The sequence below is a fragment of the Rhipicephalus microplus genome, chromosome X (assembly GCF_043290135.1).
Source record: "Rhipicephalus microplus isolate Deutch F79 chromosome X, USDA_Rmic, whole genome shotgun sequence".
Lineage (NCBI taxonomy): Eukaryota > Metazoa > Arthropoda > Arachnida > Ixodida > Ixodidae > Rhipicephalus > Rhipicephalus microplus.
This window is the reverse complement of record NC_134710.1, coordinates 428,966,195-428,979,123: the sequence shown is the minus strand read 5'-3', so window position 1 is coordinate 428,979,123 and position 12,929 is coordinate 428,966,195. Positions and strand designations below refer to the sequence as shown.

The 12,929-nt window shown below is 46.2% G+C and overlaps 1 protein-coding gene across 1 annotated transcript in view; it reads right to left on the bottom strand.

Moving 5' to 3' along the window:
* The window catches only part of LOC119160925 (bone morphogenetic protein 2), a 450,804-nt gene that overhangs the window by 175,299 nt on the left and 262,576 nt on the right, over nucleotides 1-12,929 (bottom strand). Inside the window, exon 3 of the mRNA XM_037413203.2 lies at nucleotides 4,533-4,678. Within this exon, the coding sequence (XP_037269100.2) occupies nucleotides 4,533-4,678 (146 nt within the window). The remainder of the gene's footprint in view (nucleotides 1-4,532; nucleotides 4,679-12,929) is intronic.

The following is a 12,929-nucleotide window of genomic DNA, read 5'->3' as shown; positions in this document are numbered from 1 at the left end:
TGTTTGCATGATCCAATGCCTGTCGGTACGTTGCGCTTGTCTTTTTTTTTTGCCGCAACATCATTCAGTTAAATCATCCATCGTATTTCCCTTCAACCAAGCAAAGTAGTGGCGAGTGGTTCAAGAAAACAATTTCCACGGGTCTACGCGGCTTTAACTAGAGAACAAACAAAAAAAGAAAAAAGTAAGGGGGGATAGGCGCTGCGACGGGACCAGAATTACGACAAAATGTCTAATTTTGTGTGTGTGTGCGTGTGTGTGTGTGTGTGTGTGTGTGTGTGTGTGTGTGTGTGTGTGTGTGTGTGTGTGTGTGTGTGTGTGTGTGTGTGTGTGTGTGTGTGTGTGTGTGTTGATTTTTTTTTCACGGCTGATGAGTGATATTGCCCTGCATGTGAGAGAAAAGAAACACGCGTGCATGCCTCTGTCGCCACGTCCAGCCAGTCGTTGGGGCGAAAAAATAAAGCGAGGCCTTAAACAAAAGTGTACAAAAAAATCCCGATGAACCACGCTGCCCAGCAAACATTCGTATACAATCATGGTTCCACAAACAAAAATATTTCAACGCATGGCGAGGGACGCTATAACTTGCACTTTTCCCTGCAGGCAATGGAGTTAGATGGGAAGTTTTAGGCAGACTAAATTCTTAAACAAATTGCATGAAAACTCGAAGTATTTTGAAGGGAGGAAGGAGGTAGAGCAAGGAAAGGCAAGAAGGTCGACTGGGCGAGCGTCCGATTTGCTGTCCTACACACCCAGGGGAAGGGGATTGAGGGATGAAAAGATAGAGAGATAGAATGAAGAGAACATAAACACGTGAGATTAAACTAGGCTGCTTCCTTCGATAGTAGTGGACGCAGGATTTCAGGCGTATCAAGTGTTGTCGTGTTTTCGAAGGGTTCCGTGACAGTTAACAAATATGACTAGACGCTAAGTGCGGTAAAAAAAGAAAAGTTTGAAAAATAATACTTGTTCGAGTCTTACACACCAAAACCACGATGTTATGTGACATGCCGAAGTGGGTTACTCTCCATTCGTCTCGACCACTTGAGGCTCCTCAACGTGCAGCTAGATTGCAAGCACACGATTGTTTTGGTGTATGTTCCAAGTATCGTACACTCGTAAATGTCAATTTCGGATTGTTACCTACCTTCACTAACACTATTACTGTCATCAGGAATAGCAGAAACTAGCTCTCAGGAACGATGCATCACAGAGAAGTGCGACAGCTGATTGGCTCCACGACATAATAGATTGTCCTACCGATGCACTCGACCAAGTTCGAAGGCATGAGCCGGCTGCCAGGCTCATGACGTTAATCTGGAGTGCGTGCTCAGTGGCGCAGGCTTCTTTACATCAGCCTTTGAGAAGCAGATGCTACATTTCTAAGTTTCATCTAACATTATTGTTAGAGACCCCCCTTTTTTGTTCTTTTTTTTCTGAAGTAGGAACCCACCAAGCAACACAATGGTGCTCGCGAACACACGAGAATTCCTTCGCGACGCGCGGGCTAAGTTATTTCTCGTTATAGAATTTTCAAGGAAGTCTCAATACCCTAAATTCGCCATGCGATAGATAATACCGGTGTCACACGGGTACATTTAATAGCGATCAGAGTCGATTCGGATTAGGCACGATCCAGATCAGGCACAGCTACACGGTCACTTTTAATCACAATCAGGCAAGATCGGGATCAAGACTATCGCAATCTCCGCATCGTGATCTGCCCGAAAGACCGCGATTTTGCTGCCGTCTGCACCCCCAAGCTGAGCTTGTTGAAAGCAAAACAAGAAAATTGAGCATAGTTCGATAAAAATGCCTTAAAACAGCTAAATATTTATAAAAGCAAATTCTAAACTTCTTAAATTGAAAAAAATTATCTAAGGTATTGCATATTTTAGGATTCGCATCGACCGCATGCATGAAGTTACGGGAGAAGCAGGCGGCAAATAGACGACAAGCAGTCGACCGTTGCATTCAGCGCTTAATCCAACTCTCGGTTGATCGGAGCTGTTAAAGCACCTAGAAGCAAACTGATTATGAGTGTCGCAAGCCTTTAGACTATACGTCGCAACGTACGCGAACTTCGTGGTCGAATGAAGAGATCTTCACAGTAACTGACCGCTGCCCGATGTGACTGGAACAGACTTGAGGCGTCAGAAGTGAAACACTGGCGCGTACAACGAGATTGACGCTTCGCTGCGACTACAGGGCTACGAGCGGGTGCTATCAGAAAAAAAAAGTGAAGGCTAAGAATCTTACACAGCAATACAGGTAAGTGCAACGAAAAATTCATCGAGTGATGGTGTTATAAAATTACTATCGCAGTGGTCTGCAATGTTTTTGACGTTCGAGCGGTTCTTGCAGGTATACCGTACGTCGAGTTTTGTCAGTGGCATATTTTACGGCACGCAAATGCCACCTGGGGCATTTCATCTGACCTAAGCTCGAATTTAATTCGCTTGGGCTGTGTAGCAGTGATCATAAAGTTGATCGCGATCAAGGGAACTCATCCGGATCACCCTCATTGCAATTAATAGTACCAGTGTGACACCGGTATAACTTGCAAAAAGTTATCTATATCACTAAATAACTTACGACAGATAATTAACGGATTCCCAAATTAAGTGCCCGTCGCTTGCGCATTCACAAATTAGAAGTCACTCGTCAAGACTCGATGACACTACGCTGCTAGAGACATATGGCATTGTATGCGTAACTTGCTAGTGACGTCAGTTCCTGCCTTCCGTCCGCCATTAACGAGCGCACGGAGCCCATAAGTCTGAGTGACCGCTACGTGTTTACGTTCACGCTGCGGATTGTTTGGCGTATAGTGCGCGGGTTTTGATCATTTGCCTCCCACTTGTGATGAAGGAGGATCGTTCAGGACATTATGCAGCCAGAAGCGAAGCAGTGTTGACTGGAGAACTCGGATCCTCCGCGTCTGCACCGTCGGAGTCCATGGTGCCGCACCTAACGGGTGAATCTTCTTTGCCCGGGATTTCGAAACACAACTTGCCTGCTATGAAGTGACGCCCGCACATACGTACGTTGTTCAAAGTTTTGATATCTTTCTTATTCACGCGCATAAGCCATGGGCTCCACATCTCGGACAGCTCTTTCGTGCGGTCGCACGTGCTTTGGCAAACAGTACCTTCTGCTTCTGGTAGTTTTTTTATCGCATCTACTTTTTGCACGGGCGTTAAATATAACACAGATCACTATTGTGACGTATAGGGCGTTGAGGGGAAATGCGAGAGCCACCCGGCTTCAGTCGGTTTTGTCTGCTGTTGCGTGTTCGGTGAGGCCGGCGCATAGCCGAGATCGTATTGTAGAGTTCCGCAGTGTGACGCACGCTATGACTGCGACAATATCGTTTCATGCTTCTCATTTTGCTTACATACTCAGATGAGCGGTGCTAACATATTTAACACGAGTACAGAATAAAAGTTCTCGAGCAGCTGTAGTATGATAATATCTACTTTAGAGAATAAATAAATAAGGTATAATGCACACCTGGCAGTTTTATTTTTAATATTTTTAATATATCTTGTGATATATTGCTCCAATAAAAAGAAGTCAGTCAGATATACGTCGTTTTCTTTAGCAAAAATAAACTACGAGAGGTATGTGGTTAGTGCACAAATCGCACTTAAAGTACCAATGTGACAGTGACAGAAGCGCACAGAAAAATCAAGACGCCGGACGACCGCTGCCTAGGAACTTGGAATTATTGAACAAATGTGAACACACGAAAAACTAGCACTACGCATGTGCAGGAGTCGGGATCACGTTGAAAATTTGCAAAGCATTTGTACACCTCGCCTTTCACATTCTGGACCTCGGGCGCTTACCTCGTGTACGCATGCTTGGCGCTTTGTCCACGTGACCTAGAGTCCTAAACCCGCATGGTGTTGGTTTTTCGTGTGTTCAGAGCAGTCAAATGAATTTAAGCTGTCAGACAGCGGTCCCCCTGAGCTCTTCATTTTTCAGTGGTTTTCCGTTGTTTTCGCGCTGGTATTTTGAAGGGCACCTACACAACCTCTGAAAACGCACAAAGAAGAAACAAAAACTATATTGTTATTCTATCCGAGAGTTTCCCGCCTTTTCCGTTCAGTTCATGACGCCAGAAGTCTGTTCACATGAAGTCATGAGAAAATAGAAAAATAGGCTCTCGGTTGGTTTATGTACGAGGGAATTCAAGTGCGAATCTACTTCTATACTGCACACTAAGTCATTCGACCCTGTCTCTCATGAGTGTCTCATGCGATGAACTGATTTCACTTAGTTTAGTCCGTTTCCGACAGCGCAAGCTTAGGGAACAGTGTGTAGCCGAAAAGTGCTGACATTGTCCAAGTGCTTTACGACAAAATAAGTGGCGATGAAGAGACAGCGCCAACGCAATCAAGGTGAAAAAAAAACAGCCTTTCATCTTTGATCTCGCTGTGGTTTAGGGGCCCTCAATTGTGCATCAGTTTGAACTCACCCATCTCCATACTTTAGCGCACGAAATGTGATGTAATCGTATCTGTCACCTCGAGCAGATGTGATTTGGCATCGCCGAGCCTGTCCGCCGGTCGGTGTTTGGGTCGCAGCTTGTAGAGATGAAACTCGGCTTGCAGCACTTCTTCCTTAGCCGACTCGCTGGGCGTCACGTTGAAGAAGAAGCGCAGTGGACTCTCTGCACGAAAGGGAATGGAAATAGACATGGTTAAATAAAGATCGATAAATATAATCACTCGGGCCCACGGCATCAACGACAAATCAATGTCATTCAGTGTGACGTTATTTCCTCCTAAATGTTACTTTCCATGGCAAACATTACCTTTGGGACATCACTAATTTAGTGTTTTTATAATTTCGAGGATTATAGTGTTTGCCAAAGGGCTTGTGCACTCACTCAAAAAAAATATATCATTACTTTCATGTCAATGATAATACAGAAAACCTACGCATATCTTGTTATCGCAAACAAGCACTTACATTTACATGCATATAATGTACCAGGATCGAATGCTTATTGCTTTCATTTGAAAAAAATAATAGGAGACCCTTAAGTTTTGTGTTCAAGAGTTCAACGCGATAGCGGTATTCTGCCCCTAGAGCGTACTTCAAACACTTAGTGTATGAAATCTTTTCGAACTTGCCATGCGCCCACTACGTGACCTTGAGGGAATACGCGAAGTAAAGTGTGCACCTTTTGTAGTGAGTGATGGGCTTTAAATCTTGAAGTGATCACAATAATCGCATGTTCTGCCGCCCGATGGTAATGTAAACTTGTACCACGCAATATTGCTCCAATATTCCATGTTGTATTGTGAAGCATATATACAGGACACGTGCGTTCACGAAAGTAACTTTCACTGCATTTCCAAGCAGAGGAAGTTATTTGCATAGCGTTCACAAGCAGACGCGTGCCTGTGTGGCAGAAAACCGGCTTGCTGCGCAAACAACGGCTTCCATTCCCGCTCGGAACCAGAACTTTTTCTTTTATTTGCATCATTTTTTATTTCTCGATCACGAAGGAGACGATGATTTTTCACTCACTTTCTAGGAGGCCGACGCCGGAATTTCTGCGAAACAAGCTCTTCAACGCTATCGCGTTAAAACTTTGTCTCAAATGTAATATACGATAGCTGAGGGGGCAATGTAATCCACGTAATAATTAGAGTAAACTTAATGTACATGCCTATTTCATTTTCGCCCCATTATCAACCCACTTTGATAATTAGTGGGGGCAAGAGGGGATTATACAGTGTTTTTATAGTGCCTATATATGCACATGTTGAGCCATGTGCCTAAATGCCTATTTAGTTTTTTTTTATCAAATGCGAAACATTTCTTTGCGTATACTGCAAGTACTTTTGGTGCCTGCCTGCCTGTCTGCCTGCCCGCCCGCCCACCCGCCTGCCCGCTCGTCCGTCTGCCCGTCCTCTTGCGTGTGGGTGCTCTCGTGATCACTTCTTGGCGTGAACCAAAATTAGTGGGGGAGGTAAGATGGTTTGACGAATATGAGGCACTGGTTCTGGCATTGATAATGTCACAATGCCATCGCATACGTCATCAGAGACTTCCCACCAAACAGTAGCACGTACCCACGGGCGGGTATGTGCCACAGGTGATTGACACTTGGTATCTACCCAGGAACCATGAGTAATGCGTGTGCGCCAAGAAAAACCAGACATTGCTATAGAATAATAAAAACCCGACGCATGCAAAGAATAAATGTCGGGCTCCCAGCAGGAATCAAACCCAAGCATTCGGCCTGGCGATCGAGCATTCTGACACAGAGCCATGCCAGGGCTCGACCTACTGTTCAAATAGACCCGAATGTTCGTGAAACGTCAAATGTGGTTGCAGTTCTGGTTGTCCAATTTTATTAACATTACTTATGTACTCCTATGATACAGCCGCCTTGTCGGCTTCACATCAACGGTAATAAGTGTCATGCGCTGAAGTTGATTTATTTAGCAGTATCTAAGGCTATCATCCTCGCGGGCACCAGCGCTTGATATCGGCTTCTTGTTTCTAGTGTTGCTAATATTTATTTTACTGTTGGCATCGTTGCGCAAGCCCAATGAACTGATTATGTCAACATCTGCAGCTCTTCGACCTAAGTATGTGCGTGCAACATTTGTACACATATTTTGCGTCATTTCATGACATGTCGCTCAATAGGAACATTAAAACATACATAGTCCCCTTCCTTGCGCGTGCTTCACCTAACGTCTATTTTTGAGGTAGTACGTTGGATTTGCCAAATTTTTATTTATTTATTATCTTTATTTAGGTGGTCTTTACAGGCCTCGTTAGGGGCATTTCATAAGGGGGGCATCACAAAAAATAAATGATCACACATAATGAATACATATTATCATACAGATTGAAATAGCTCGAAGCACACACATAACTTCACAAACACATTGAAATATTGGCTAACGATAATTGCAGAGGTAAAAGGAGCAAAACGAGTAGTTCAACACATGTAATATTAAAGCAATTAGAGTGAAATAACATCAACAGATACAATCGTACAACGCGTAGGCAATTCAGAGTAAAAAAAGTGAGAGTACAAGATATCAACAAAAAACTCAAGCTTAAAAGCTAATAAAGCAATCATAACAAAAAAAAGACGTTATACATTTTCTCGAGTTTATGCAGACGAATGAAGTGCCTATTAACGCCATTTTCAAAATCGGTGCCTATATGAACACTATTTAGCCGCGAGATTTGCCTGCAGATTTAGTTTGAAACCATTCTTCATGTTCACGAGCAATTTGGAGATCAATGGGGTTCCACGTAGCGCTTTTTTTCAACCAGCTCCCGGAGAACAACTACTATAGAAGTAGAGTGGGACGAGCCGGTCAGCATACCCCGCCGCGCTGACATGTAACAAGCGGTTGGCAATTGCGAAACCACAAAGATACGGCAGGATAAAGGATATTGAAAAGAAGACAAAATTTTGATGAGCATGCGGTTCTTATTTTGATCGTAATTGTCTTGTTACGGTGTTCACCGCCAGGGTAGAAACTGGCGCTTCGCGATTCGACCAGACTGATGGGAGAAATTTTTACGTTTCTCATATTTAATCAGTCTGGCTAGATGCTCCTGCTCTGCGCTCCTCAGCTAGCTGGGAAAAAAAGCCACCCAGGAGTGTGTTCATTAGACAATGAACACTTAACTTATCGTGGTACACAATCAGCGGAGGCACTGCTCTGCGAACCATGTGGGGAAAAGGACGATTACATGGCTATGTTGATTACAACGTCATTACATTTTTGCTGTAGTCCATTACATTCAGTGGTTCCTCTAAGCACACGACAAGCCAGCGTTAGGAGATATGTCATTTTTAGTCATTGTAATTGTTTCGCTCACCTTACTGAACCAGCCTGCGCGTTTTGACGAAGGTGACCCGCAAGCGGTTAATAAAAAATGGGCCGTTTTTACCGAAGGCAGCTTTAAAAATAAACCGAGCTCGTCTACGTAGAAGCCCCCTTATTGTGTAATGACTGTATCGCGTGTTTCACAAACGTTGTACCACCATTACAGTAGCCAGATGCCGCACGCCCGCTCACAGCGTCCGCACGCGATGAGCCGCCCGGTAAGACGTTACGAAACGGCGGTGATGCGACTGTAAGAGCTTAGTGCAAGGTCCTCAAGGATGGCTTCAGACTTCGCACAGAAAGCTCAAAGCGAGCTAAACTTACGCTCACTACACTATCATAAGTCGTACGGCATACACACCTCATCTGCCGTGTTTTTTTTTTCGGTTTGCGATACTTCTCGGGCCAAATTCACAAGTCCTTTCTGTCGTATAGTCTTCATGGCTAATCAGCATCAAGCAAACGTTGTCCAATGTCTCGAGAAGGTATCTCAAAATGTTTCGTTCAAATGGCGTCAATAAGTTCCATAAGTATGGAAATTGTTAAAGACTTTACAATGCTGTCTAACAGGCAGTCAAAGCATATTTTTAATATGAATATATTTCATGAAACCATCCTTACGCAGAAGAAAATCTGTTAGTATATATATATATATTGTCACAATGCAGAAACAGCAGCAGTCGAATCCAGGGAACTCACTTTAATTGTATTAGAATACTGGTAAACTGATCAGAAGAGAACCTCGTCTTCTTCACTCGCTGCGCGTGTTCTTCGTTGTTCTCTTCGTGCTGCATATTCAATGTGGCATTTGCCCCCCTCCAGAGAGCAGCGTCCCGATGCTCTTCCTACAAAAGACGGTGCAGTAGATGTATGATGTAAATCAGTCCGAAAAGTAGGGCTTCATTCGCACAACGTGCACGATTTCTGGTTTTTGCTGGCGAGTTGTCGAGGGGTTGTCAGGAACGAACACGTAATTAACGTCGCTCAGGCGTTGTAAAACTGTGTAGGGGCCAAAATACTTCTTCAGCAATTTTTCAGACAGTCCCCGGCGGCGGATAGGACTCCATACCCAGACTTTGTCGCCGGCCCGATAGACGACATGTCGGTGTCGCAGATTATAACGTTGGGCGTCATAATTTTGCTGCTGGGTGATTCGGACGCGCGCAAGCTGCCTCGCTTCTTCTGCTCGTTGGATAAAAGATGCAGCGTCCAAATCGATATCATTGCAGTCGTGCAGTAACATGGCGTCAAGCATCGTCGTCACTTCACGGCCATGAAGGAGACTGAACGGCGTTCTTCGTGTAGTTTCTTGCTGCGCTGTATTATAGGTGAACGTGATGTACGGTAGATTGTCGTCTCAGTTCTTGTGATCCACGTCAACGTACATACTCAACATGTCGGCAATAGTCTTGTTGAGGCGTTCTGTTAAGCCGTTGGTTTGTGGATGATAGGAAGTGGTTTTCCGATGGGCGGTTCCACTGAGCTCAAGCACTGTCTTCAGGAGCGCGGCCGTGAAAGCGGCACCTCGATCCGTTATTATGATTGTTGGAGCACCGTGCCTCAGGACGATATTTTCTACGAAGAATCGTGCGGTTTCAACGGCGGTGCCACTTGACAAAGCCTTTGTTTCGGCATAGCGCGTAAGATAATCAGTGGCGACTATTACCCACTTGTTGCCAGCATGGGAAGTCGGATATGGTCCAAGGAGATCCATTCCAATTTGGGCAAAAGGTACCGTGGGCACTTGAATTGGTTGTAATAGCCCAGCTGGTTTTAACGGTGGCGATTTTCGTCGTTGGCCATCGAGGCACGTGCGCACGTAATGCTTCACAATAGCTGGAAGTCTTGGCCAGTAGTACTTCTGTTGGATTCTGGCCAATGTGCGTGTGTATCCGAGATGACCAGACGTTGGCTCATCGTGGCAAGCACAAAGTATCTCCTCACGAAGTGACGTCGGAACGACAAGCAGGTGGGTGCTTCCTCTGGGAGAAAAGTTCTTCTTATAGAGAACACCACTACGTAAGCAGAATGACGGCAAGCTCCTTGCAAATCTTCTAGGGACGGTTGTTGTCCGGCCATTCAAAAATTCAATAAGAGGAAGCAACTCACAGTCTTCTTTCTGCTTGCACGAAATCGTAGTGGTGTCAACGACTCCTACAAACGCCATGCTGTCATCCTCTGTGTCATCGTCGCGCTTTATCGGTGACCTTGATAAGCAATCGGCGTCGGCGTGCTGCCGTCCGGACTTATACACGACCGTCATATCAAACTCTTGGAGGCGTAAGCTCCACCGTGCGAGCCGACCAGACGGGTCTTTCAAGTTGGTGAGCCAGCAGAGGGAATGATGGTCACTGACTACGTGAAAGGAACGACCATAGAGGTACGGGCGAAACTTCATAACCGCCCATACGACAGCAAGACACTCTTTTTTCGTTGTGGAGTAGTTGGACTCGGCGCGGGAAAGCGTCCTACTAGCATATGCGATCACACGCTCGGCTGAGTCTTGCCACTGGACGAGTACAGCGCCTAAACCCACGTTGCTGGCATCTGTATGGACCATGGTAGGAACATCCTCATCAAAGTGAGCAAGCACAGGCGGAGTCTGCAGGCGTTGTCGGAGATCGTCAAATGCCACCTGTTGATTGTCGCCCCATGTGAACGAAACGTCTTCTCTTGTGAGTCGTGTTAACGGCGAGGCTATGTGGGAGAAATTGGCAATAAACCTTCGGTAGTATGCGCATAGGCCAAGGAAACGCCTGACTGCTTTCTTGTCTTTTGGTACCGGAAATTTTCTGACGGCCGCAATCTTATCGGGATCAGGTCGAACACCTTCATGGCTCACCACATGGCCTAAAAATTGAAGCTCCTTGAAACCGAAATGACACTTCTCGGGTTTAAGTGTCAGGCCGGCAGACCTTATTGCCCTGAATACCGATAGCAGCCTGCTCAGGTGTTCCTCAAATGTTTTTGAAAAAACAATGACGTCGTCCAGATAGACCAGACATGTCTGCCACCTAAGGCCTGACAGAACGGTATCCATCAGTCTCTGAAATGTTGCGGGGGCTGAGCACAATCCGAATGGCAAGACTTTATATTCATAAAGCCCGTCAGGCGTTACAAAAGCCGTTTTTTATCTATCTCGCTCGTCGACCTCAATTTGCCAATACCCACTTTTGAGGTCCATTGACGAAAAGTAGCGTGCATACCTCAGTCTGTCCAGTGAATCATCGATGCGCGGTAATGGGTACACGTCTTTCTTTGTCACACGGTTCAGCTTGTGGTAGTCGACACAAAATCGCAAGCTTCCGTCTTTCTTTTTAACCAGCACTACCGGCGATGCCCAAGGACTTCTTGACGGCTGGATGACGTCATCATCGAGCATTTTCTTCACTTGTTCCTGGATTGCTTCACGCTCTTTCGGTGCTACGCGGTATGGGTTCTGTCGTATTGGCCTTGCCGTCTCCTCCGTTATTATCCGATGCTTCGTCAGTGGCGTTTGACTGACCCTCGAGGTCGATGAAAAACAGTCTTTGAACTGGTGAAGAAGATCTACTAGACGCTGTCTCTGCGCAGGTGACAAATCCGAGCTTACGTCAATAGGTGGTGGGGCTGACGTGGCTTGCGGCTCGTGCTATTGTACTACACAACACTCGCGGATTTCAGTGATCTCGTCGAAGTAGGCAACTGTAGTGCCTTGTGTAATGTGTCGTCGCTCGTTGGTAAAATTCGTTAACTGAACCTCTGCTTCACCGCACACAACGTTGACGATACTTCTGGCAATTGCAACACCGCTAGAGAGTAGGAGCGTCAATACTTGTTCAGCGATTCCTTCTCCAGTATTCTGCTCACTGCACGTGACTGAAACAAGGCGGCACGATAACGGAGGTATGGTCACATCGTCAATGACTCGTAGGGATTTTCGGTGTAGCACTGCGCTTTGATCCGCTGAAAAGGTCAGTACACCATCCGGAATATTGATGATGGCACCATATTCACGCAAGAAATCCATCCCCAAGATTGCCTGTTTGCAACACTCAGAAAGGATAACAAAAGTTGCGACGAAGGATGCATCCCCTATCTTAATTCTTGCGGTGCACTTTCCGGTAGGTGTGAGTAGCTGCCCTCCAGCTCCTCTAATCTGCGGTCCTGTCCATTCCATTCTAACCTTCCTGAGCGTGTCTGCCAGACTCTCACTCATTATTGAAAAGTCCGCGCCAGTGTCGACCAATGCCATGACGTCATGTCCGTCAATCGTAATTGCAACTTCGGCAGTAACAACCCCATCTTTCGTCGATTCATTGAAAATGTGTCTCTCTTCGCTCGGCAGTAATGGGGGATTTTCAGCACTTCGACGATTCGCAACCTTCCCCCCTGAAGTCGCTGCTTTTAGTTTCTCCGGCGTGGACTAGGAGATCTCCCTCCTGGCATGTCAGTGGTGCTCCGTCTAGAGGATGGAGAATAACGCCCAGGAGAGGGTGAGCGTGACCGAAACCCAGGAGGAACATCCCGCGGGGTCATGACACTCGTGTCGACGTCAGATGTTCCGTTGAAATGGCGCCGAGGAACCGTAGAAGGAAACCCTTGGTACCCTGCTGCGCGATACGGGCAATACCGAAAGATGTGGCCTGCTTCCCCACAGTGAAAGCACAGGGTACTATGATCAGGGGTACGCCAGATGTCAGTTTTGCGAAGTGGTGGCCGCCTCGGCATCGAAGTTTCTCTGTAGTACCAAGGCGCTGTCGGCGGATGTTGATGGTGGTACTGATGTGGTGTCGGCACGTTCGCTGGCTGTCGGCGAACTACGTCTGCATAGCTTGCCCTGGGAGTGCTCGTGTTCGGCTCAGGAAGTGAGAGCGCTTGCCTGATCTCCTGGCGTACAACTTTTGTTACTGAGGCGATCGCGCAGTCATTCGGTTTGGCGACGAGTTTTTTGACCTCTTCTTGTACGACGATTTCTCGTATTAGTTAGCGCAAAGAATCTTCGTCGGGTGTTGTTGCTGTGGTAGAGGCTGCCACGCTGATCGGTGAACTGTGGGTTGGGCGGTCATA